The sequence below is a fragment of the Notolepis coatsorum genome (genome assembly GCF_963971535.1).
Source record: "Notolepis coatsorum genome assembly, contig: SCAFFOLD_272, whole genome shotgun sequence".
Classification (NCBI taxonomy): Eukaryota; Metazoa; Chordata; class Actinopteri; order Aulopiformes; family Paralepididae; genus Notolepis; species Notolepis coatsorum.
Genome location: NW_028170292.1, coordinates 285654 through 311375, shown reverse-complemented (window position 1 = coordinate 311375; position 25722 = coordinate 285654). Strand labels below are relative to the sequence as shown.

Below are 25722 nucleotides of genomic sequence, written 5' to 3'. Positions count from 1 at the left end.
ATGACCCGTGCGATCTAAAAGCAGAGAGCAGCCCCACCATGGACAACGAGATGACAGCGAAGGAGCGAGGAGTCCTAGAGGAGGACAACGAAAAGGAGGAGATGGACCAGGAGGAAGGGGAGGAGAGGAAGCTGAAGGAGGAGGAAGAGGAGGGGGAGGAGAATATAAAAGAGCAGGAGCCCTTGACGGAGGAGGAGGAGCTGGAGGAGCTGAGGTCCCAGGTGTTACAGCTCCTCCTGGAGCTGGATGAGGCCAGGGAGACCTCCAACAAGCACCAGGAGAGCTTCCACGAGCTGCAAGGTGAGATCCACCAGGATATGACTGATGACTGTTTTCAACAACACTACTGTGACACTCTAGGAGCCACAATGATCATGATTAAGTACCAAGAGACCACCAATGAGGAACTACATGTTAACAAACTGTTTATTAATCAGTTAGTCAAATCGCAGTCCTGGTGTGTCAGTATAGGGAAATCCTTCCAGAATGGCTTGTGGTTTGCTTCGCAACGACACATTCAGTGTCCATTTGACACTAAAACCCCATACCTGCTTATTTCTAAAAGCTAACTATAATATTTTACAACACTTTATGTTACTGTAACATAATAGTCCCTCATTAGTTCCTATACAATGTCATTATTTGCGCACCCAAAGTAAAGTGTACAGGTTATCTTCCATCAGGACAAAAGAGAAGTTGAGAGGTCACTCAGTCTAGAGTTTGTCAAGATCAGTCATTGGCTGGTCGAAAACAGATTATCCCTCCACCTGGGTAAAACCGAAGCTATCCTTTTTGGCTCTGCCATACGACTTAAGAGGTCTCCTGGGTTCAAAGTAGTGGTAGGAGATATCGAGGTTACAGCAAAGGAGGAAGTCACATACCTAGGATGTGTTTTGGACAACACCTTATCAGGGGTGAGCATGGCACAAAAGGTGGTCACAAAGATCAACCAGAGAATAAAATTTCTCTGCAGAGTGTCCACCTATATTAACAGGTCAGCCTTAGAAGTACTGGCAGGGGCTGGGACTGGGACTGCCCACCAGTTAAGATATTCTGGAAAGAGGTGACCCATCAATTATCAAATCTCTTAACTTGGAATATACCTGTACACCCCTCTGTATTACTGCTGAATGATGTTTTTGAGTGTGCAGTACATCCACAGCTAAAGAGATTGGTTTTATCGGGTATCACAGTGGCTAAAAAGCTGATAGCATCACGATGGTTCCAACCGGAAAAAATGTGCCGAAAGGTCTGGATTATTACATATCTCGATGTGATTTATCAAGAAATATCTACAGCAAGAATTTTGGGTCTCAATGAATCCAAAATGACATTGTGGTTAGAAGTGGTGGAGAAAATAAAAGCTAGCATATAATGGTAATGTCTGGTTAGGAGCGAGGGAAAATGGATGGATTATCCAATGGGGGGTCCGGGAGGGGGGGGGGGGTACGAGCTGGAGCATATGTGTGTAGGTTTTTAGATAACAGGTATTAAGGGTATATCCTATATAAGACAATTAACTAAAATGTGATTTCATTGGATGTGCACTGTCAACTAATGCTTGTATATCTTATCGTGTGTTGTCATGTTTGTTTATGTGTTTGTTTAAAAAATAATAAAAAAAAGAAAATACAAAAAAATAAGTACTGGCAGGGGCCCTGATCCAATGTCATTATGACTATGCGTGCTCCTCCTGGTACACTGGCATCACAGTAGCACTGAAAGGTAGGCTACAGACAGCTCAGAACAAATGAGCTAGACTGATTCTAAAACTCCATCCCAGGACTCACCTTACACAGACACATTCAAGTCAAGTCAAGTCAAGAGTTTTATTTGTCACGGCATACAAGTATACAATGAAATGCGGGTGGTCTTGCTCGCAACGATGTGCAATACAGTAGTACAACATATAATAGAATCCAATAAAAACAACATTGTGCAATAGACAGGTAATATAGTGGGACATCTCGGTATCTGTACATAGTTATTTACAGAGCATGTAGGACATGTTAGGTCCTTTGGTAGTGCAATACACTGTTACTGTTGCTATACTATTTTTAAAGTGACCTTTCCTTTGTGGCCCTAAGTGTGGGCGTGTGCAGCATGAGTGTGTGCCTGCTCATGTTAAAGTGGCTGCTAGTGTGCGAGCGTGCACAGCGTGCGTGTCGTGTGTGTGCTCATGTGTGCTTGTGTGTGGAGAGTTCAGTGTTCTGTGGCACTCAGTGTTCATTGTTCAAGGCTCTGATGGCCTGGGGGAAGAAGCTGAGCCGAAGCCTCTCTGTCCTAGTAGCCGGGGTTCGCAGGCGTCTGCCTGACCTCAGCAGTTGGAACAGGCTGTTATTGGGGTGGTGAGGGTCTTTCATTATTCTGCAGGCTCTGGATTTGCACCTCTTGTTGTATAGAACCTGCAGGGGAGGTAGTGCAATACCCGTGGTACACTCGGCTGAGCACACCACTCTCTGTAGGGCCTTCTTGTCCTGTGCCGTGCTGTTTCCATACCAGGCAGTGATGTTTCCAGTCAAGATGCTCTCTACAGCTCCGGAGTAGAAGGACTGGAGTATCTTCCCCGATACTCTGAACTTCCTTAACTGTCTCAGGTGGTAGAGGCGCTGCTTTGCCTTTTTTACGACTGTGTCTATGTGTGTTGACCATGTCAGATCCTCTGAGATGTGGACCCCCAGGTACTTAAAGCTGCTCAAATTTTTTTATTTTTTTTTATTGGTCTTTTTTCCCCTCCATTTTCCTCCGATTTTTCTCCCATCCCAATGTTAGTCGTATGCCAATTCCCAGTCCCTTCCTGGTCGCTGCGCACTTACCCCCCACAGTCAGATCATCTGGGAGAGTGGAGGCTACCACGTGCTTCCTCCGACACACGTCCAGCCAATCACCACTTCTTTTCACCTGGCAGCGCGGATTCTCATCGAGAGGGCGTAGCGTGTGGGAGGACCACACTATCCCCCTCGAGTCCTATCCGCGCTTAGCAGGCGCCCCGACCGAACTGTAGGAGTCGCTGTTTACAACGACCCGGACCCACCCCGCCAGCTTCTCCCACCCTCTAATACAGCCAATTGTATTAGTGCAGACGGCCAGCCAAGCTGGTGACAACCCCGGAGCTGTGAGCTGGATTCGAACAGGCGAATCCAGCTCACAGCTCCGGGGTTGGTGACGAACGCAATCTCCGCTCGGCCACCTAACCGCCCTGCTGCTCACATTTTAAGCATCAAGTGGCTCAGGGTTGAGGAGAGGGTCTCTCAATTAAAACTCAACATGATACACAAGATACTCTGGAATACTGTCCCTCAATACCTTAGTGGATATTTTAACAGGGTTAGGGATGTACACGGACATGCCACCAGGGGGAGTCCTACAGACATCGTCCCAGTGAGATGTAATAGAAACATATCGCTGCTGGCGGGACAAAACATCGTAACTCCATTTTTTTTTTTTTTTTTTTTGATCAACTCAGTAGATCATCCTCCATGTGTGTGTGGTTTTACAAAGTCTACACAATGGTAAAGCATTAAACCAATCATCTGTCTAAACCTCGTAAGTTAACTATTCGTCCTCAAATCTGTGTTTGTTTTTTTCATCTGCTGAAAAGTTGAGTTTTTGGAGTTATGAGGTTTTGTCCTGCCAGCAGCGATAGGCCAAAACTCATTAATATATTCAGCAGCAGTACTATGGAATAGCCTACCAATGGAGTTGAGGTCCATAAGCCCATTCTCCACTTTTAAATCAGCTATAAAGAGGAGTAGTGAACAAAGGGTTTCTAATATGTGTTCTTCCTTTTTATTTAATTTTTTTTATTATTCTTTTATTGTTTATAAAATGGAATATTAATAATAATAATAATAATAATAATGGATTGGATTTATATAGCGCTCTTCTCTGACTGACTGTTGCTCTGACTCAGAGCGCTTCACAGAGTCCATTATTTGTTCATACACAGTCATACCGTGTCATACACAGTCATAATGTATGTATGTGTAACGGAGGTGCGTGAGTATATCCACAGTCACAGAAACAGGTGTGTTGAGAAGTGACTGTGGCAGTTAGGCCTAACAAAAATAATAGTTGGTTTCAGGTTGGTTGTCAGTTTGGCCATGGGTAGGTAGGGAATTTTTTATTTATTTTTTTATTCTTTCCCACGGCGACTATGGATAGGGAATTTCTTTATTTAATTAACCCTTTCACTGCCACACGACAGAAGGTTAGCCCTTTACTATCACACAACCGACGGCGATGCTCCATCATTAGCATCATTAGCTCCGCGGATGCGGAGCTAATGATGCTAATGATGGAGCATCGCCGTCGGTTGTGTGATAGTAAAGGGCTAACCTTCTGTATTGTCACAGTGAAAGGGTTAACCGGCTGTCGTGTGGCAGTGAAAGGGTTAAAATGTTCACAACAACATGGATCCATGTACTCTGCCAGCATGTTTAATATCCATAATACTAAATGTTTGACTAAGATTTCTATGAAACTTTATTCTAAAAAAAAAAAAAAAAAAAAAAATGATTTTTTTTTTTTTTAATATATAATTTTTTTTTAAACTCATAAAATATATTGGGTCGCACCTAAATCGGCAGGGTCGGTCGGCAACCTGAAACCAACCATTATTTTTGTTAGGCCTAGGTACGGTACCCAGAGGTGAATTCACTTCTTAGTGCAGCGGTCTATGTCGTCGCCCCGCGGAGCGGGAGACCCCAGTTCGACTCTCCCTCGGGACATCAGCCTTTAATACACAACGCAGAGGAGTCCGATACAATCTGTCACATATGCATGTATTATTGGTATTGCACAGTTGAACAATTTGATTGTTGTCTGAAATATATCGCCATACTGTACATCCACCCTCAGGCCAGCATTCAATATTTCAGACCAAACATCATCTATATTACATGAAACACTATCATTCCAGACACGTTATCTGGTGTCCGCAATTTCACCTGAACTTTCAGTCTTCAGAACAAGATAACAAACTAAATCACACCTCAAACCAAGCCTCTAATGTCAACAGCCCGAATACAGTACTACTGTATATGTCTACTGTCTTCCCTTTTGCATTTGGATCAACTTAATTTATGTAGTAAGTAGCAACAATGTCATGGTCATGGATTCCTCAATTTCCTCACCTTGATGAATAAAGATATATCTTATCTTATGTCATGTCATGACATCAACATCTTAATCCTAACCTTTATTCAATAAGAAACCAACTACCAAATCATAGACCACCACTTTCATCTGCAATGACTGTGTGTTTATGTTTTCCTAATTTCATTCCATTACACAACACCTCAGTCACTCTGAGCCTACTCAAGTAAAAGCCCTATCTAGGATCTGTCTGCGTTTTATCACTTCTCAGTCTGGATGTTTCTCTCTTAATCATCCAGTAAAACACCTCGCGGTGTAAATGTTCATACGTGATCACTGACAGGATTGGTTCCTCACAGCCACCGAATAGAGCATCGCGTCACATAGATATTATGACTTGGGTGTTCAGGCACATCAGCACAGAGTAAGGCCCTGGAGATGGTGACACGGTGAGGTCAGTGTGTGTACGTGTGTCACGCTGTAGGATGTGGTGTGATGATGGGCTCAGTTGTTGTCTCTAGCCTAGGCATTCCTCAAGACAGCTGCGTGCACCGCTCAGGGAAACTTCCAGACAGAGGCGTCCTAGAAGACCACACTGTGACATCACTGCTGGGCCACTCCCACTGGGCATGCTCAGCTGTTGTAGCTGTCTGCCACCGGCAGCTGTTGGGGGGAGCCTCTCGGGTGTTCAGTGTGACAGGCTGACTCATGCTGAGGTGCAGGGGGACGTCTGCTCACCTAGAATGCAAGAGGCAGAGGGTATCGCTCAGACTGTGGTCACAGCTTCACAGATAAATACAAACCTCTGATCACAGTATCACACTAGAGCTGTCGGCACACATTTCAATATTAAAAATTCATTCGAATTTTTAAAACATACATATCCGACTACCAAACTGTCAGTCAAATGTGAATACAATTTTCTTTTTTAAGGATTGATATGGGGTGAACTGAAAATACATCATCTTGTTCTTGTCCCTTTTTTGTGATTTTGGAAATGATGTGCTTGCAACGCAAGCCAATAAATGGGCATTACAAATACAACACACAATGAACTTGTTGATTGTAAGCATTTATACTGAATATGTCTGCTTCGATCTGGTAATAATATGTACATCTTATCCCTAGGCCTCATTTCAGCCTATTCATAGTTTAATGGTATTCATAGGGACAATTGACAGCCCTAAATCACACATTGTTACCATATTTCAATGTTGAGTGACGAAGTGACATAAGTACGGCACCAGATTATTTAACTTGTTTTTAAAAGGAGAGTGGGCAGTTCACTCAACTTCGTTTTGTTATTGTTTTTATTAAGACCGTGAGAGGGTGACAGAGCAGAGGAGACACATGGAGAGAAGGTTCTGGAAGGATTTGGTCCCAGGCAGTTTGCAGTCATTTGCATTGGTGGAAGAAGTACCCAGTTCCTTTACTTAAGTAAAAGTCCTCCATGCAAAATCCTACTTAGGTAAAAGTAGAGAAGTATTTGATATTGAATGTACTTAAGTATCAAACGTAAAAGTATGCATTCTACAGGATGTTTGTTTATTCCAGTCCTTGGGAGCATTCAATCCTTGCACCACTGACCTCTAAAGGTTATGTAAAAGAGGTATGTGGTCCAGTTATGCTCCTCTGATTACGTCCTCTTGAAAGTAGATTTATCATCATCCATTTTTGGCAAATCTTCTATGCTAAATCTTTTTCTTCAAATGAACTACTAACTGATGGGTTCACATAAATGTATTGGAGTAAAAAAAGTACAATATTCCCTCTGAAATGTAGTGGAGTAAAGGTACAAAATTCCATAAAATGAAAGTACCTTGCAATACTCATATACTTTGTTACTTTGAAGACATATTCTAATGCTAACCTCAGTGATGTGACTTTCATTTTGGTACTGGGGCTCAGTACGCTGTGACTAGCAAGTTACACAGTACAGTTAGTGGAGAGGGAACATAATTATGCCTAAAGAACGTGTCTCAAAGGGGCTGTATAGAATGTAGTGAATGCAGCACTGACTGTCATTATTGAAATTAATTAGACAATTATGTATTTAAAGAGAATCCCACAAAGGTTACTTAAAGTGGTTCACACACACACACACACACACACACACACACACACACACACACACACACACACACACACACACACACACACACACACACACACACACACACACACACACACACACACACACACACACACGTGTGCACGGCTTCTGGCCCTCAGTGATCCTTTATTGCAAGTTATTAAGCTGTCATGTTTCTATTGGCCTCCTGAGCTGACACTTGTGCCTCATCTCTCTGTCCCCTGCGCCTCAGGCCTGCTGGAAGATGAGCGTCTGGCCAGCGCCCACCAGGCCGAGGCCTTCACACGCCAGATCCAGAATCTACAAGGTACTGTCACTATAGATACTGCTCAGAGCAATGATAACACACAGTGGTGGACTCGGGAAACAATGCAATCAACATCATAATATGTACAAGAAAGGTGAAATTATTAACAGAAAGAAATGATAATAAATAGAATATAATTATATATAGTGCTCTATTGCCTTTAATGCACACAATACAATCTTGTGCTTTTGCATTCAAGTGGCTTCCCATCTTTCAGTTTATATATATAGATATTTTCTCTCACTATTAACTATATCTACATAGCCCATTTGATTATTATGTCAATAATCAGGGTCAAGCCTGATTTTGACCCATGAACTGCCAATGAAGCACAATTAGTATTGAGCGGTAATGAACAGACCATCCATCTGCCACGTCTAGTTATGGATTTCTATTGTCCCTCTAGCCTCCAATGAGTAGCCAGCCTACATCTGAGGGGCCTCTGAGAGAAGACATGAGAACATAGAGATGTTATTGATGAAATGTTAAATATATGCTATCATTTGTCTTCTCTGGGATCTCTGGGAATTGTCATCCATGGCCCTTAGTATTGTGACCTCCTTTCTACACTGTAAGAAAAAAAGCTGCAAGAAAACGGTAAATGTCTGGCATCAATGGTTGCCAATTACTTACTGTCAAATTACAGTAAAATCAAATACATTGACAGATTACAACCTTTATTTAATGGTTAATATTTTGATAAAAGGTAATTTACTGGGGGAGCTCCAGTAGCTCACCACGTACCGCGAGTGCTATTTCAGCGCCGTGGACAACCGCGCTCGCGCGGATCTGGGGCTGAGCGCGTTCGAATCCCGGACGGCAGCCGTGCCTTTCCCAGAGTGTCTTTCCCCCCCATCTGAACCCTTTCAGCCTGCTTCTGTCGGTCGAACTTGACCAAGTATGAATGCGAAGAAAAAGCGATAAACGCTAAAAGAACCAGGTGACTGGTCAAAGTTTAAAAAAAAAAAAGTTATTTACTGTATGTATCTGGCATTTACACTTGAAGTAGAAGAACAAAAGTAATCTGTAAAATAATACAGTAAATTTCCAGTGAAAAAACATAATTTCTTTACAGTGTACGTTGGGCGAATACCTAAACTATATGATGACATATTTGCTTTTGGGACAATGAATGACAACATGTCTGTTACCATTGGTTACATCAGCTTTTCCTTCAAAGAGTACAGTATGTTGCTTAGAGATCTGCACACCCACACCCACACACTGCCTGCAATATCTTGCCACCTATCCAGTGGCGGCCGCTGGGTACTTCGCCACTAGGGGCGCTATACCAAATATTTTGTACAGTACAGTACTGTACCACGCAAGACTCATGGCAAGACATGAGCGATTCGACTCATGCTCACGGCAATGAATCGGCTCTTATGAACGAGTCGCTCAGCTGTTACTACAACAACACACAACCAGTCAAATAAAGTATAGTCTACTCTAGACTCTAATTCACAACTTGAAACACAATATAAATAGAAAAGTTAGAAACAAAACTCGCCCGTCTCCAAACACAGGCAGATCTCTCCCTCTCTCCTTCTCTCTCTCACACACAGCGCGACGTGGAATCGATTCGTTACACAATCAGACCTATTATATACCAAGAATAACTTCAGTATGAGTACAGGGCTGTACACATATTTTGCATATTGTTAAACGAGCCAAGGCTAGCTATTAAACTATCGATATGAATCGAAAATCTGGGACCCTGATGTAAACAAGACAAACGTCTTTCTCTGGTCTGCATCCCCTTAACAATTGTGTGTATTGAGCCGTACTGTATTGTACCCATTCTGCAATCTGTTAATAAAGTTCTCATTCATTCATTCATTCATTCAAACATAGACGATATTGAACAAGCCATAATCCACGTATTTTCAATCCGAGAGAGCTGCAGTAGTTAAATCAATGAGCCATCGACATAGTCAGTGTGGTAAGTAACGTTATTATTGCATCCAAGATTGATACACGGCTGGCTAGGCAGTTGGTAGTCATAGTCTTGTGTTATAAAATAAATAAACAATCAGCAATGTCTCGCTTCATGAATGGCCAGCACAGCAGTAGCCTAACAGTACTGCTCCTAAAAAAAACTATTTACAAACGTTAACGTTAAGCACAGAGAGAGAGAGAGAGAGAGAGAGAGAGAGAGAGAGAGAGAGAGAGAGAGAGAGAGAGAGAGAGAGAGAGAGAGAGAGAGAGAGAGAGACTCACTGTTTAGTTGAAACGTCCAGGGCAGGAGAGCTTGATAAACGTGTATAATCCGCCATATAGCTTGTTAGCCAAGTGTTAGCTCAGCTGAGCTCGTTAGCACAACACTCAACAAGTACATTCCTTTGTCCATTTCCGCTCGAACAGACTGCAAACTACCTGGCGTTCTATCGCCATGCTCTAAGACAAACTCTAACCTTAACCAACTTTGAAAGAGTGCCTAAGCTTAACAGTCTAAAGAACTTGCAGTCACGGCACGGCACGCTCTAAGACAAACAACAGTCCTAGACCAACCTCTAGGAACCAAGCTAGAAGCTAGAATTGGAACATTAGAAATTGGATTCGGCCAATCAGAGATCGTCTCTGTGAAATTCTGCCATGGAAAAAAATACTGCCGTCGGCCAATCAGAGAGCGTCTCCGTGAAATGCGGCTATGGAAATTCTTCACGGAAGTTCACGCTGCTGCCCTAGACCGCTTCAAATCGCGCTCGGATTCCAACATAATAGTCATATTTCAACGCACAACGCCGTATGCACTGATTGGCTGTGACGGAGACAGCGATCAAACTGTGACGCGCACTCAGAGCGCTATCGCGTATAGCCCGGGCCGAGAAATACGAAAAAAAAAAAAAAACGTGATGTCACTTCCTGCTCTGGAAAACGATGTTTTTTTAATTTAGATAATAACGTTATATTGTGCATTGGAAATACAAACATACTTAAAATGAGTAAATATTATTAATTTTAAACATGTTTATATTATTTATAGGGCTATAAAACACAAAAACGAAAAAGTTTTATTGTCTTCTTCTCTGATTTAACAGCAGCTGGCCAGCAGGTGGGTCGGCGCCCTAGCGCCCCTAGTGGTAGAGCCGCCACTGCACCTATCCCCCTAAAAATTATGACCCAAACTCCTGCGTCCGTTCCTCCTCTCCTGTAGCCCAGCTACGCTCTGTGCAGGAGGAGATGGACAGTCTGGAGGAGGAGAAGGAGAGTGAGCTGGTCGAGGCCCAGGAGGAGCTACGCAATGCCCAGGAGGAGGTGGTGCTCCTTCAGCATGCGGCGGAGGAGGCGGCAGCGGAGAGGGAGAATGACATCGCCTCGCTGCAGGAGGAGCTGTGTCGCCTGAGGGCCGAGCTGCAGCACCTCACAGAGGAGACCCAGGAGTACGAGCTGGAGATCACCACGCTGAGGGCCGAGATCAGCATGAAGAGCCAGCGCAGGGAGGCAGAGAGGAGAGAGGGTGAGGAGAGGAGAGAGGGTGAGAGGGGGGAAGAGGAGAGAGGAGAGGAGAGAGGGTGAGAGGGGGGAGAGAGAGAGGGGGAAGGAGATATGGTGAGGAGAGGAGAGAGGGTGAGAGGGGGGAAGAGGAGAGAGGGGGAAGGAGAGAGGGTGAGGAGAGGAGAGAGGGTGAGAGGGGGGAGAGAGAGAGGGGGAAGGAGATATGGTGAGGAGAGGAGAGAGGGTGAGGAGGAGAGGAGAGAGGGGGAAGGAGAGGGTGAGGAGGAGAGGAGAGAGGGTGAAGAGGAGAGAGGGTGAGGAGGAGATGATGAAGGTGGGGAGGAGAGGAGAAAGGTGGGAGGACAGAGGGAGAGTAGGAGAGGAGAGAGGGGGAGAAAAGAGAGGGGGAGGAGGAGAGAGGGTGGAGGAGGGGGAGGAGGAGAGGAGGATAAGAGAGGGAGGAGGGGAGAGGGGGTGAGAGGTGGAGGAGGAGAGGAGGGAGGAAGAGGGGGAAGGAGGGGAGATGGGGTGAGAGGTGGAGGAGGAGAGGAGAGAGGAGGGAGGAAGAGAGGAGGGAGGAAGAGAGGAGGGAGGAGAGATGGTGAGATAGGGAAGGAGGGGAGGATAATGAGTAGAGAGTGGTTGTGAGGAGAGGGTTTGAGGGAGATACAGATAGTCAGGTAGAGGGCGGGAGAGTAGAGAGGTGAGAGGTAGATAGGGAGACTAGAGAGGTGAGAGGGAGAGTAGAGAGGTGAGAGGTAGAGAGGGAGACTAGAGAGGTGAGAGGGAGAGTAGAGAGGTGAGAGGTAGATAGGGAGACTAGAGAGGTGAGAGGGAGAGTAGAGAGGTGAGAGGTAGATAGGGAGACTAGAGAGGTGAGAGGGAGAGTAGAGAGGTGAGAGGTAGAGAGGGAGAAGAGGAGGACAGGGTGCACACATAGGAAGCTTTTGATAACAAATCCAGTAGGAGTTTGTTATGGTAATTGCAGTGTAAATGGATTTTACATTTCTTCTTTTTCTTTGTAAAGGTAACAGCTGTCATCTGTATCAGACGGATTAATGAAATTAGTGGTTTATCGCATGGAAAACCTACTGTATGAAATACATGTCATATTCATTATCTTCTAGGCTAAAATGCTTTTTATTTGGGTGGGAAGCAGGATGGGGAGAGGAGAGGGTGAAAGAAGGTAGAAGGGACAATAAATTGAAAGAGAAAAGATAGTGAGAGATGGTGGCACCGGGAGGTGTCAGGGTGAGAGAAAGGGTGAGAAGAGGAGAGGGACCAATAAAAAAAAATGGGCAAGGAGAGAGTGAAAGATATGCGGAGGGAGGAAGGGTGAGAACGTGAGAGGAGAAGGTGGGAGGGGAGTAAGAAGGATGTGTATGAAGAGAGGAAGGAAAGAGTGAGAGGAGTCAAGAGAGAACAGGTGGGAAACAAGTGTCGGAGATGTGACAGACAGGCGAATAAGAAAAGGGGTTTATAAACCTAACCCTCACCTTAACCTTACTGGAGACCTCACACCTAACCCTAACCTCAACTACTGTAGAGATGACAAACATATTTTTTGTTACAGATATGTCCTGTAAAGCCATGCTACCTGGAGTGAAATGTCACGCCACTAGGGAGCCCTGATGAGAAACAACAGGGAGAAGCTGTGTATGGGTTGGGGAGGATGGTTGTTGGCCATATTCACATGGCAGACATTTGGCTCGTATGTCACCATGTTGGAAAGGAATCCCAACCTGAGCATGACATAAGAGGGAAATGGCCACTGTGTGAATGGAGAGGGGGGTTGAGTATAGGGAGGGTGGTTGAGTATAGGGAGGGTGGTTGAGTATAGGGAGGGTGGTTGAGTATAGGGAGGGTGGTTGAGTATAGGGAGAGTGGTTGAGTATAGGGAGGGTGGTTGAGTATAGGGAGAGTGGTTGAGTATAGGGAGGGTGGTTGAGTATAGGGAGAGTGGTTGAGTATAGGGAGGGTGGTTGAGTATAGGGAGAGTGGTTGAGTATAGGGAGGGCGGTTGAGTATAGGGAGGGTGGTTGAGTATAGGGAGGGTGGTTGAGTATAGGGAGAGTGGTTGAGGATAGGGAGGGTGGTTGAGTATAGGGAGAGTGGTTGAGTATAGGGAGAGTGGTTGAGTATAGGGAGGGTGGTTGAGTATAGGGAGAGTGGTTGAGTATAGGGAGGGTGGTTGAGTATAGGGAGGGTGGTTGAGTATAGGGAGAGTGGTTGAGGATAGGGAGGGTGGTTGAGTATAGGGAGAGTGGTTGAGTATAGGGAGGGTGGTTGAGTATAGGGAGAGTGGTTGAGTATAGGGAGGGCGGTTGAGTATAGGGAGGGTGGTTGAGTATAGGGAGAGTGGTTGAGTATAGGGAGAGTGGTTGAGTATAGGGAGGGTGGTTGAGTATAGGGAGGGTGGTTGAGTATAGGGAGAGTGGTTGAGTATAAGGAGGGTGGTTGAGTATAAGGAGGGTGGTTGAGTATAAGGAGGGGGGTTGAGTATAAGGAGGGTGGTTGAGTATAAGGAGGGTGGTTGAGTATAGGGAGGGTGGTTGAGTATAAGGAGGGTGGTTGAGTATAAGGAGAGTGGTTGAGTATAAGGAGGGTGGTTGAGTATAGGGAGGGTGGTTGAGTATAAGGAGGGTGGTTGAGTATAAGGAGAGTGGTTGAGTATAAGGAGGGTGGTTGAGTATAAGGAGAGTGGTTGAGTATAAGGAGGGTGGTTGAGTATAGGGAGGGTGGTTGAGTATAGGGAGAGTGGTTGAGTATAAGGAGGGTGGTTGAGTATAGGGAGGGTGGTTGAGTATAGGGAGAGTGGTTGAGTATAGGGAGGGTGGTTGAGTATAGGGAGAGTGGTTGAGTATAAGGAGGGTGGTTGAGTATAAGGAGGGGGGTTGAGTATAAGGAGGGTGGTTGAGTATAAGGAGGGTGGTTGAGTATAGGGAGGGGGTTGAGTATAGGGAGAGTGGTTGAGTATAGGGAGGGTGGTTGAGTATAAGGAGGGTGGTTGAGTATAGGGAGGGTGGTTGAGTATAGGGAGGGTGGTTGAGTATAGGGAGAGTGGTTGAGTATAAGGAGGGTGGTTGAGTATAGGGAGAGTGGTTGAGTATAGGGAGGGTGGTTGAGTATAGGGAGGGTGGTTGAGTATAGGGAGGGTGGTTGAGTATAGGGAGGGTGGTTGAGTATAGGGAGGGTGGTTGAGTATAGGGAGAGTGGTTGAGTATAAGGAGGGTGGTTGAGTATAGGGAGAGTGGTTGAGTATAGGGAGAGTGGTTGAGTATAGGGAGGGCGGTTGAGTATAGGGAGAGTGGTTGAGTATAGGGAGGGTGGTTGAGTATAGGGAGGGTAGTTGAGTATAGGGAGGGTGGTTGAGTATAGGGAAGGTGGTTGAGTATAAGGAGGGGGTTGAGTATAGGGAGAGTGGTTGAGTATAGGGAGGGTGGTTGAGTATAGGGAGGGTGGTTGAGTATAAGGAGGGGGGTTGAGTATAGGGAGAGTGGTTGAGTATAGTGAAGGTGGTTGAGTATAGTGAAGGTGGTTGAGTATAGGGAGGGCGGTTGAGTATAGGGAGAGTGGTTGAGTATAGGGAGGGCGGTTGAGTATAGGGAGGGTGGTTGAGTATAGGGAGGGTGGTTGAGTATAAGGAGGGGGGTTGAGTATAGGGAGGGCGGTTGAGTATAGGGAAGGTGGTTGAGTATAGGGAGGGCGGTTGAGTATAGGGAAGGTGGTTGAGTATAGGGAGGGCGGTTGAGTATAGGGAAGGTGGTTGAGTATAAGGAGAGTGGTTGAGTATAGGGAGGGCGGTTGAGTATAGGGAGGGTGGTTGAGTATAGTGAAGGTGGTTGAGTATAGTGAAGGTGGTTGAGTATAAGGAGAGTGGTTGAGTATAGGGAGGGCGGTTGAGTATAGGGAGGGCGGTTGAGTATAGGGAAGGTGGTTGAGTATAAGGAGAGTGGTTGAGTATAGGGAGGGCGGTTGAGTATAGGGAGGGTGGTTGAGTATAGGGAGGGCGGTTGAGTATAGGGAGGGTGGTTGAGTATAGGGAGGGCGGTTGAGTATAGTGAAGGTGGTTGAGTATAAGGAGAGTGGTTGAGTATAGGGAGGGTGGTTGAGTATAGGGAGGGCGGTTGAGTATAGGGAGGGCGGTTGAGTATAGGGAGGGTGGTTGAGTATAGGGAGGGTGGTTGAGTATAAGGAGGGGGGTTGAGTATAGGGAGGGCAGTTGAGTATAGGGAAGGTGGTTGAGTATAGGGAGGGCGGTTGAGTATAGGGAAGGTGGTTGAGTATAGGGAGGGCGGTTGAGTATAGGGAGGGTGGTTGAGTATAAGGAGAGTGGTTGAGTATAGGGAGGGCGGTTGAGTATAGGGAGAGTGGTTGAGTATAGGGAGGGTGGTTGAGTATAGGGAGGGCGGTTGAGTATAGTGAAGGTGGTTGAGTATAGGGAGGGCGGTTGAGTATAGGGAGGGCGGTTGAGTATAGGGAGGGTGGTTGAGTATAGGGAGGGCGGTTGAGTATAGTGAAGGTGGTTGAGTATAGGGAGGGCGGTTGAGTATAGGGAGGGCGGTTGAGTATAGGGAGGGTGGTTGAGTATAGTGAAGGTGGTTGAGTATAAGGAGAGTGGTTGAGTATAGGGAGGGTGGTTGAGTATAGGGAGGGTGGTTGAGTATAGGGAGGGTGGTTGAGTATAGGGAGGTGGTTTGAGTATAAGGAGGGTGGTTGAGTATAAGGAGGGTGGTTGAGTATAGGGAGGGTGGTTGAGTATAGGGAAGGTGGTTGAGTATAGGGAGAGTGGTTGAGTATAAGGAGGGTGGTTGAGTATAAGGAGGGCGGTTGAGTATAGGGAGGGTGGTTGAGTATAGGGAGAGTGGTTGAGTATAGGGAGGGTGGTTGAGTATAGGGAGGGTGGTTGAGTATAGGGAGGGCGGTTGAGTATAGGGAGGGTGGTTGAGTATAGGGAGGGTGGTTTAGTATAGGGAGGGGGGTTGAGTATAGGGAGGGTGGTTGAGTATAGGGAGAGTGGTTGAGTATAGGGAAGGTGGTTGAGTATAGGGAGAGTGGTTGAGTATAGGGAGGGTGGTTGAGTATAGGGAGGGTGGTTGAGTATAGGGAGGGTGGTTGAGTATAAGGAGGGTGGTTGAGTATAGGGAGGGTGGTTGAGTATAGGGAGAGTGGTTGAGTATAGGGAGGGTGGTTGAGTATAGGGAGGGTGGTTGAGTATAGGGAGAGTGGTTGAGTATAGGGAGGGTGGTTGAGTATAAGGAGGGTGGTTGAGTATAGGGAGGGTGGTTGAGTATAAGGAGGGTGGTTGAGTATAGGGAGGGTGGTTGAGTATAAGGAGGGTGGTTGAGTATAAGGAGGGCGGTTGAGTATAGGGAGGGTGGTTGAGTATAGGGAGGGTGGTTGAGTATAGGGAGGGTGGTTGAGTATAGGGAGGGCGGTTGAGTATAGGGAGGGTGGTTGAGTATAGGGAGGGTGGTTGAGTATAGGGAGGGCGGTTGAGTATAGGGAGGGTGGTTGAGTATAAGGAGAGTGGTTGAGTATAGGGAGGGTGGTTGAGTATAGTGAAGGTGGTTGAGTATAGGGAGGGCGGTTGAGTATAGTGAAGGTGGTTGAGTATAAGGAGAGTGGTTGAGTATAGGGAGGGTGGTTGAGTATAAGGAGGGGGTTGAGTATAGGGAGGGTGGTTGAGTATAAGGAGGGGGTTGAGTATAGGGAGAGTGGTTGAGTATAGGGAGGGTGGTTGAGTATAGGGAGGGTGGTTGAGTATAAGGAGGGGGGTTGAGTATAGGGAGGGCGGTTGAGTATAGGGAAGGTGGTTGAGTATAGGGAGGGCGGTTGAGTATAGGGAAGGTGGTTGAGTATAGGGAGGGCGGTTGAGTATAGGGAGGGTGGTTGAGTATAGGGAAGGTGGTTGAGTATAAGGAGAGTGGTTGAGTATAGGGAGGGCGGTTGAGTATAGGGAGGGCGGTTGAGTATAGTGAAGGTGGTTGAGTATAGGGAGGGCGGTTGAGTATAGGGAGGGTGGTTGAGTATAGTGAAGGTGGTTGAGTATAAGGAGAGTGGTTGAGTATAGGGAGGGTGGTTGAGTATAAGGAGGGTGGTTGAGTATAGGGAGGGTGGTTGAGTATAGGGAAGGTGGTTGAGTATAAGGAGAGTGGTTGAGTATAGGGAGGGTGGTTGAGTATAGGGAGGGTGGTTGAGTATAGGGAGGGTGGTTGAGTATAAGGAGGGTGGTTGAGTATAGGGAGGGTGGTTGAGTATAGGGAGGGTGGTTGAGTATAAGGAGGGTGGTTGAGTATAAGGAGGGTGGTTGAGTATAAGGAGGGGGTTGAGTATAGGGAGGGTGGTTGAGTATAGGGAGGGTGGTTGAGTATAAGGAGGGTGGTTGAGTATAAGGAGGGGGTTGAGTATAAGGAGGGGGTTGAGTATAAGGAGGGGGTTGAGTATAGGGAGAGTGGTTGAGTAAAGGAGGGTGGTTGAGTATAGGGAGGGTGGTTTAGTATAGGGAGGGGGGTTGAGTATAGGGAGGGTGGTTGAGTATAAGGAGGGGGGTTGAGTATAGGGAGGAGGGTGGTTGAGTGGGAGGGTGGTTGAGTATAGGGAGGGTGGTTGAGTACCAGCCCTCACTCCGACTCTAATACTTCAAACTTAAAAGCTTGTCAGTCCGGGTTTTGCACTTCATCGCCACACCAACTGTATGTAAACAGCAATGAATACAAGGAATACAGTAACAGCACGGTACTGTCAGCGCTCTGGAATTCAACTCTATCAAACGTGCACCTCACCACCACCAGACAATAGAGCCTGTCTAGTTGGTATTCTGAAACTCGAGCATGAGGTCGTGGATTTTATTGCTAGCTCTCAACATGGTTAACGTCCCACAGCCAAACACATCAATCAAGCTTTAATAAAGGGGGAAAAGGCCTCAGCATTACAAATTTGTTTTTGCCGCTCGGGCTCCGAGCTGTAGGGGAGTGGTGTGTGTGTGTGTGTGTGTGTGTGTGTGTGTGTGTGTGTGTGTGTGTGTGTGTGTGTGTGTGTGTGTGTGTGTGTGTGTGTGTGTGTGTGTGTGTGTGTGTGTGTGTGTGTGTGTGTGTGTGTGTGTGTGTGTGTGTGTGTGTGTGTGTGTGTGTGTGTGTGTGTGTGTGTGTGTGTGTGTGTGTGTGTGTGTGTGTGTGTGTGTGTGTGTGTGTGTGTGTGTGTGTCTTTGAGATAGCAGCGACATGAAGTCACGCTAAGTTAAGGGAATGAGACAAGGCAAGGCAGGGGAGGCACTGGAGCACGTCAGACACACACTTCCAACACATGACATCACTGCTGGGCCCTGTGCTGAGCCCGGGGTGTGATAGCAGGGAAGAAAGAGGGAGGGTCTGGGGGCACAGTGTGTGCCGAGTGTGCTAGGACCTATCGTGACAAAGGTCAAAGGTCAGGAACATTTCATGTTGTCTTCGCCATTCTTTGGTCTTTTTCAATTCCTGAATTCAAAATGCATTCCATTTGGGAACGTATTCCAATTTCACCATTTCATCGTAACTTATTATAATCTTTTTTATATTCTATATCTTGCGATAGCACTGCGGGACCCCAGTGGTCGAGTGATGAAGCTATATTTACCTACTGGACTAAATAACTGTAACTGAATCCCTTGTTTGGCCAGGTGACGTGGGTCTGCTGAAGGAGGAGTGCCACACGCTGCGGGCGGAGTGTCAGACTCTGAAGGAGGACAACAGACGTCTGTCTGAGAGGCTGCAGCTGCTGCAGAGGCAGAAGACAGGGTGAGAGTCACTCCTCTGCCCGGCTGGACGGGACACCCGACCCCCTCCGTGATGACACACAAGCACCCTCATCATGTCACCACCGTTTAGAAAACAGTTACAGCCACCTGTTGAATCACAGGGGATGACCATGAGGTCACATGATAAAATAGGACACATTAGTGAACTCGACAGGGTGCATGTTTGTCATAAAATATTCTGTAATGTTTGGGTCTGTTTTTACAGTTCCAATAATGTCTACCTGTCGTTGAAAGAAGATGGCAGCGGGGAGGAGGGCACGGAGGGGAAGGAGGTGGAGACTAGCTCAGAGGAGGTCATGACAGAGAGCTACATGACCATGGCTCAGTCCGAGAGGACCAACTGCCGCCTGGTGGACGCCTCCATCCAGAAGAACATCTCCTTCGACGGGAAGCCTGTGACGCCGTCCAGCTTGAACGGGGGCTTCGGGGAGATCTTCTCCCTGAGGGATCAGCTGAAGCAGGCTGAGGAGAAGGCTTCTCAGGTCCAGAGAGAGGTATGCTGTGGTGAACCAGCGGCCCACAGCTATTAGCTGCGTCGTGCTTTTCCTCATGTAGAACTCTACTGGTCCATGAAGTAAGCATCTAAGACAACATCGCAAGGCTTAGCGCTACACTGAGAATGTCCAGCTCAACGCAAATCCACTTGCATTACACAGTAGCACAGCAAAACATTACCGGGGCAGCTGCTTAAACCCCCACGTCCCATGACTGACACAAATGGTTAATTAGCTTTTACAGTAACGGGTGGGAAAGACACAATGAACCGAGGTATATTTAGCTAGCCTGGAATGTGTCATCATTATCGCAACCGTATATATACACTGTTGAGCTAGCGTTGAGTAACGTCAGGTGCCAAATCAAGTTATCTGCCAACATAATGAGGGGAAGAGAATGCATGAGCTCTGTCTCTGTCTCCCCCCCCCCCCCCCCAGTGCGATGGCCTGAAGGTGGAGCTACAGGAACTGCAGGTGTTGTACGACACCAGCCAGAGGGAGAGGGCGGAGCTGGAGGAGGAGCTGCTGCGCTGCAAGGCGGAGCTGGAGAAGCTGACTGGGGGGGCTCAGGTGAGGGGGCCACACAGGAGCAAAGGGTGAAAGGTTGTGAACACAATAGACCACTGCACTTCCGCGTTACATTGAAATCGGGGAGGAGATAGCGGGGGGAGCAAATTAATGAATGATGATTAGAGCCTTGATGTAAGTGGTTGCAGCTACGGCTGTGGGGGTGCTGGAGACATGATCCAATAGCCTTTTTTTTATACACCTGAGTCTCAATCGATCAGAACTAAATCGGCCAAGCTAAAGTCCCCTTTTCAGCGCCTACTCCCCATACGCATGCGCAGATTGCCAACGGAGTCTGAACGGCGCACGAATGAATATTGAATGTTCCATCAGAGGGGGGAGCTTGTGCCTGCTTTGGTGGCCAGTGTCCTTTCAGTTGAACAGGATAATGCATCCCACTCAATGGCCAGACGCGTCTTATGGCGACATCTACAATTACCTCATTGAGTCTTCAGGTAGACTAATGTTTATATTTAAGTGCAGTGGTCTATAGCCGCTCACTCTACCACCACAAGCTCCCCCCTCTGATGGAACATTCAACATTCATTCGCGCGCCGTTCAGACTCCGTTGGCAATCTGCGCATGCGTAGGTGTGGTCGAGCCGTGTTCAGGAGACTCAGGCGCATAAAAGTCTATTGGATCATGTCTCTAGCACCCCCACAGCCGTAGCTGCAACCACTTACATCAAGGCTCTCATCCACATTCATTCATTTGCTCCCCCCGCTATCTCCTCCCTAATTTCAGAATTCCGGAAGTGTTGCGGTGGTCTATGTTATAGAGACCACTGCACTTCCGCGTTACATGGAGCTTGTGAAAGGGAGGGGGGAAGGGGAACACGGGGGGATAAAATGAATGAATGTTGATTAGAGCCTTGACGTAAGTGGTTGTAGTTACGGCTGTGGGGGTGCTGGAGACATGATCCAATAGACGTTTTTTTTATACGCCTGAGTCTCCCGAACATGGAGAGACCAATCCCAAGTCGATCTGCACTTTCTCTGCCGAGCTATAGTAACTTTTTCCGCACCTACCTCACTTTTCCGAGACTCCCTGGTCAATCTGCGCATGCACCGGTTGGGGAGTAGGTGCGTGTTCAGGAGACTCAGGCGTATAAAAAAAGGCTATTGGATCATGTCTCCAGCTCCCCCACAGCCGTAGCTACAACCACTTACGTCAAGAAGGCTCTAATCAACATTAATTCATTTGATCCCCCCCGCTCTCTCCCATGAGCTCAAAGTACCGGAAGTGTTGTGGTGGTCTATAGAAATGAGTTCCTTTTATTTGACAGTTTTAAACAAAAGCCATGTATACACATGTGAACATGCAAAAAAAAAAAAGATTAAGTTGAGGATGACACAAAAAAAGTCACACTTATTTCAGTGTAAGTGTGGTTCTCAATTAAGATGCCATTGGATGATATCACATCAAACAAGATTGGCAACATGTTACAAACTTCATGACAAGAATAGAAAAACAAATCAATATGTGAAAAATGTATACGATAAATCATTCAATATAATCAGACCTGCATCATGGGAGGATTGGGTTGCAAATGGGTTTAAAATAAATCACATGCTTTTGGTGTTAGAAGTAGGCCAAACCTGAAAATCTATTTTTTTAATGTTCTGAAATTGTATTTCAAATTATTTTCCACAGAATGAGTTGTCAACAAATGCCTTTATACATTGTTATATCTTTACATGAAGTTAAATGTGAAGCTTTTCACTATATCTTCCTGTGTCTGTTGAGCCCACCTTTTATGTGTCTAAACCTCATTGCTGTATCGATTTACATGTATTGATTATGAACTGACATGGCCCGTCTTCAGCTCATATCACTGTATGTTGACCTGTATGGGGTTTACATCCCATTCTGTATGTTTCATATAGTCCTATAAACCAGGGGTGGAAAGTAACTAACTATATGTTATTCAGCCCAGTATAACTGGACCACATAACCATTTCAACATAACCTTTAGAGGTTCAGCACTGAAGATGTAACGCTGTCAAGCACCGAAATACAGGACCATCATATAGTATGTGTATTTTTACCTTTGATACTTCAATATCTTCAAGTGCATTCAATATCAAATGTTTTTTATACTTATGCTTGAAAAGAAATGTTTATCCTTTTTTAATTGATTGTTATTTAAGTTTTTCAATTGACATGTTTTATAAAAGAAAATATTAAGAAAATTAAACATTTACTGTATACTCACCACACTCCCAATCTCCCCATCCCACAACAATTATATGTGTACTCCTTCCACCACCACTATAAGCTGTCTCTCTGCGTTGTGTCAAACTGTCTGCCCGTCCCTGTCTCCAACTCTGTCCTTGTTCTCTGAATGTCCATGACTTCTCAGTCTGTCTTATGAAAGGTATCGTTATAGAGTAGAAATGAGGATTGAGAGAAGAGAGTTTGCATTGTGTTTTGAGACATACTGTACCTTTTATGCCTCTATTTTAAAAAGACAATTCATGTGACATGCATTGCACTGAATTGTCATTTATTTTGTCACCATAACTTTATTCACAGCCACGTGAAGGACATACACAAATGCTCGCTCACACACACACACACACACACACACACACACACACACACACACACACACACACACACACACACACACACACACACACACACACACACACACACACACACACACACACACACACACACACACACACACACACACACACACACACACACACACACACACACACACACACACACACACACACACACACCTTTGACATTGACTTGGATTGTATCTGATGATTTATGTCATAACATTTATGCACTGCTTATTTTTATTTCTTTGGGTGAGTAGAACACAAGATTCACTCCATCACGACCCCTAAATCCCCCTTTTATTCCATAGCCATAGACCATGCCATTATCTTTTGGTTTCATTGTGCTGGTGCTTGTATCTACCCTCTTCTGTTTATTATTTGACTCTTTCCATCCATCCGTTCATTCATTCAGTCCCTTCATCTCCATTGTCCTTGTGTGTGTTTTTTTTTATTCCCTCCGCAGAGTTTCATCCGTTCGTCTGAGCACCCTGTTCTCTCCATCCCCTTCATAGGAATGATTATAATAGTGGCTGTGGTTTGGTGCTGGTTGTCGGAGCTGGCGTCCCAGAGAGCAAGGTATGAGAGGAGCTCATCTCCATGTGCTGCGTAATGCATTACGTGTCATAAAGGTATAATCTGTAATGTCGTCAAACAGCGACCTCTGGCAAAAACAAATTACAATGTATTTTTTTGTTTTGGTCTGATGTGTGGGTTGGAGTTGAGTGGGGAGAGGGGGAGGGGTTGCTACTGCTGGTCACACCTCAGGCTCTGCCATGAGACGTCTGGGGAAATTAACAATATAATAAGTTACTAAACTCCAACCCACACGTCAAAAAATAAATAAAAAAAGCGCAATACCAAGTGGGGTCTTTTGCCTAGAGGTCGCTGTGTTTGACAGCATTACAGATTATACCTACTGATGATATAGAGTACAGGGCCTAGAGACATTATGCACTCAGGAACAAAATAATTTGGTGATCTAAATTGAGCAATTAATTAATATGGGTGGGAACAAAAGTTTCAATCAAACCTTTGTATGAAAGTGATCCGATATTTTTAGATCCAGTATGAATTTAGCTACCTACTGTATAGTTAGTGCTTAGAGAAGAAGGACATGGGACGGGTGGGACGGTTTTTCATATTGCTTAGCATGACAATAAACACATAAATCAGTTATTTGACGATCAAGTACGTCTGTCTCTGCAATGGTGGATGTGAGCCATAGCTCAACATATACAGAATCTTGATGTCTAGTATCATTCTCCTTCTTTCTCCAGGGGAGTGAGGTAGGTTGGAACCCTATTCTGACTGTCACTGCAGCCACTGCAGTGCTACTGGTGATGGCTAGCTTGTTGAGAGCTCTCGCCCGCTGTTAATGTCTAGGTGGTTCAACAACTGCACGTGGACAGACGTCTGCTTCAGATCAGCCTCCATTCCCTCCTGCCATTTCTACACAGATGGAACTGGAATATATCAGGAGACACCTTTCTCCGGACTGACGATTGGGAGAAGATTGGCGGAATGCTACTTTGGAATGAGAGCACACGCCGAAGGGGAAAGAGAGTGACGAGGCTCCATCTAACCTGGTCTGTCACTGGTACGATGGCTGTGTGAGAACCGGGTTGATCCACAGGCGAGCTACGCGAAGACAAGACAAATCTCACCCCGCTAAATGTTTGTCAGTGCTGCTGCAGTCTCCCGTTCCTCTTCTGTGTCTTTGCTTTGTGGATGTAATACGTGTTTCGTCTCTCTTCTCGTGGTCAACGGAACCATGGTTCCGATAATGAATGTCTTGTACGATACATTCTATATATTTAACCATTATTTATTTAATCGTTGGGTTATCTTTTAACGTTTCTATCTCCCCAAACATGGGTTCTGTACGTTGAATGCACTGAAATCATCATTGTAAATAAGCCCTTAAAAAGGTTGATAGAAACAGCAGTATGTAGTTTTATTTATACAGTAGGGATATACGGTATGTATCTAGAAATGCATGCTTAATTGCCTATACCACCTGTCTTGAATTACAACGTTTATTATAATAACGAGCAATCAGCTGTCACCTCCCTCATGCTTCCCCCAATTTCTAAAGGCAATAAATCCACAACAAATATATGTTTAAAATGGCAAAATACAGAGAAAAGATCAATTACAAGTAGAGCTGACCCGAATGATTCTAATCTTCAATCGCTGCCATGGTAATCGATGTCAAAATCACTATTCGAATGCTTTGTTTTCTTTGTTTTTAGTTGTGTTTTTTTTTTATTATTTTATCTTTACCCCTCCAGAAATGTGCTTACATCAGCATAATAAATAGTTTATAGAAATAATAATCCAACATACATTTTGAGAATCAGTTCTTCTCAGATAACATCATACAAACTTTCGGGAAACCTGTCTACCCCACAGCTCTCATTCACCATGTTAAAACTCTTGTGAGAGAAGATTGAAGCTTCGACCATTGATAGTTACTACTTAAGCTTTGAAGCCCAATAACCGGGCCTAATGACAAGTTACCAAATAAACACTATCCTGCTGCTATTATTTTGCTCTTCCTACCATTAGAATATTGATAACCTCTGTCCACACTGTGCATGCCTATGGTGTTCAAGTATGTAAGGTATGCCCTGCTGAGCACCTGTCAATCCGAGCACAGTGTAATCAGGCCTATGTTTAACAGTGACCTCACCCAGATGGGCGGGACCAATGCAACAGCATGCGTTTTATTTACTGTGCTTAGCCCAGGGGTCTGTCACTTCAGCCCAGCATCATGGTTGTCATGTACATGTGTGACCCCGGGATCAGTTCAAGCCTGAGGCTAAAAATGAAGAGCATGTCCATCTTCCTATCTCACCAACTTACTCCACATGCCAGGCAGTCGATGCAGCGTACTGATTCACCTTTGACCCTTCATAGTTCCCCTTGAAAAACTTGAAATCTGCAGCACACATAATTATAGCATCTTAATTGATTGAATTAAATGTATTATTATTATTATTATTATTATTATTATTATTATTATTATTATTATTATTATTATTATTATTATTATTATTATTATTATTATTATTATTATTATTATTATTATTATTATTATTATTATTATTATTATTATTATTATTATTATTATTATTATTATTATTATTATTATTATTATTTATTATTATTATTATTATTATTATTATTATTAGTAGTAGTAGTAGTAGTAGTAGTATTATTATTATTATTATTATCATCATCATTCTTCATTATTATTATTAGTAGTAGTAGTAGTGGTATTAGTGGTAGTAGGCTTGTAGTATAGTAGTAGTAGTAGTAGTAGTAGTAGTAGTAGCAGTAGTAGTACTAGTAGT

At 45.1% G+C, this 25722-nt stretch overlaps 1 protein-coding gene across 2 annotated transcripts; it reads left to right on the top strand.

Moving 5' to 3' along the window:
• Positions 1 to 25438, top strand: ccdc136a (coiled-coil domain containing 136a). Of its 2 annotated transcripts, none has more exons than XR_014620961.1 (8): positions 1 to 300; positions 7422 to 7496; positions 10654 to 10956; positions 18592 to 18709; positions 18935 to 19223; positions 19662 to 19793; positions 22879 to 22942; positions 23644 to 25438. XR_014620961.1 is itself a non-coding variant. In XM_084339427.1 (8 exons), the coding sequence occupies exons 1-8, from the start codon at positions 39 to 41 to the stop codon at positions 23654 to 23656; spliced, it is 1305 nt and encodes a 434-aa protein (XP_084195553.1). In that variant the 5' UTR covers positions 1 to 38; the 3' UTR covers positions 23657 to 25438. The 2 variants fall into 2 exon arrangements, 1 of the variants encoding a protein (XP_084195553.1); XM_084339427.1 differs by having other exon boundaries at positions 22830 to 22942.
• Positions 25439 to 25722: the final 284 nt, after the last annotated feature.

What these genes read in the sequence shown, in the direction of transcription:
- ccdc136a (XM_084339427.1), top strand. Translation starts at nt 39, where the DNA reads ATGGACAACGAGATGACAGCGAAGGAGCGAGGAGTCCTAGAGGAGGAC. An exon ending in CTGCAGAGGCAGAAGACAGG is followed by an intron (nt 18,710 to 18,934) that starts GTGAGAGTCACT and finishes CTGTTTTTACAG; the next exon opens with TTCCAATAATGTCTACCTGT. An exon ending in AGCTGACTGGGGGGGCTCAG is followed by an intron (nt 19,794 to 22,829) that starts GTGAGGGGGCCA and finishes TTCCCTCCGCAG; the next exon opens with AGTTTCATCCGTTCGTCTGA.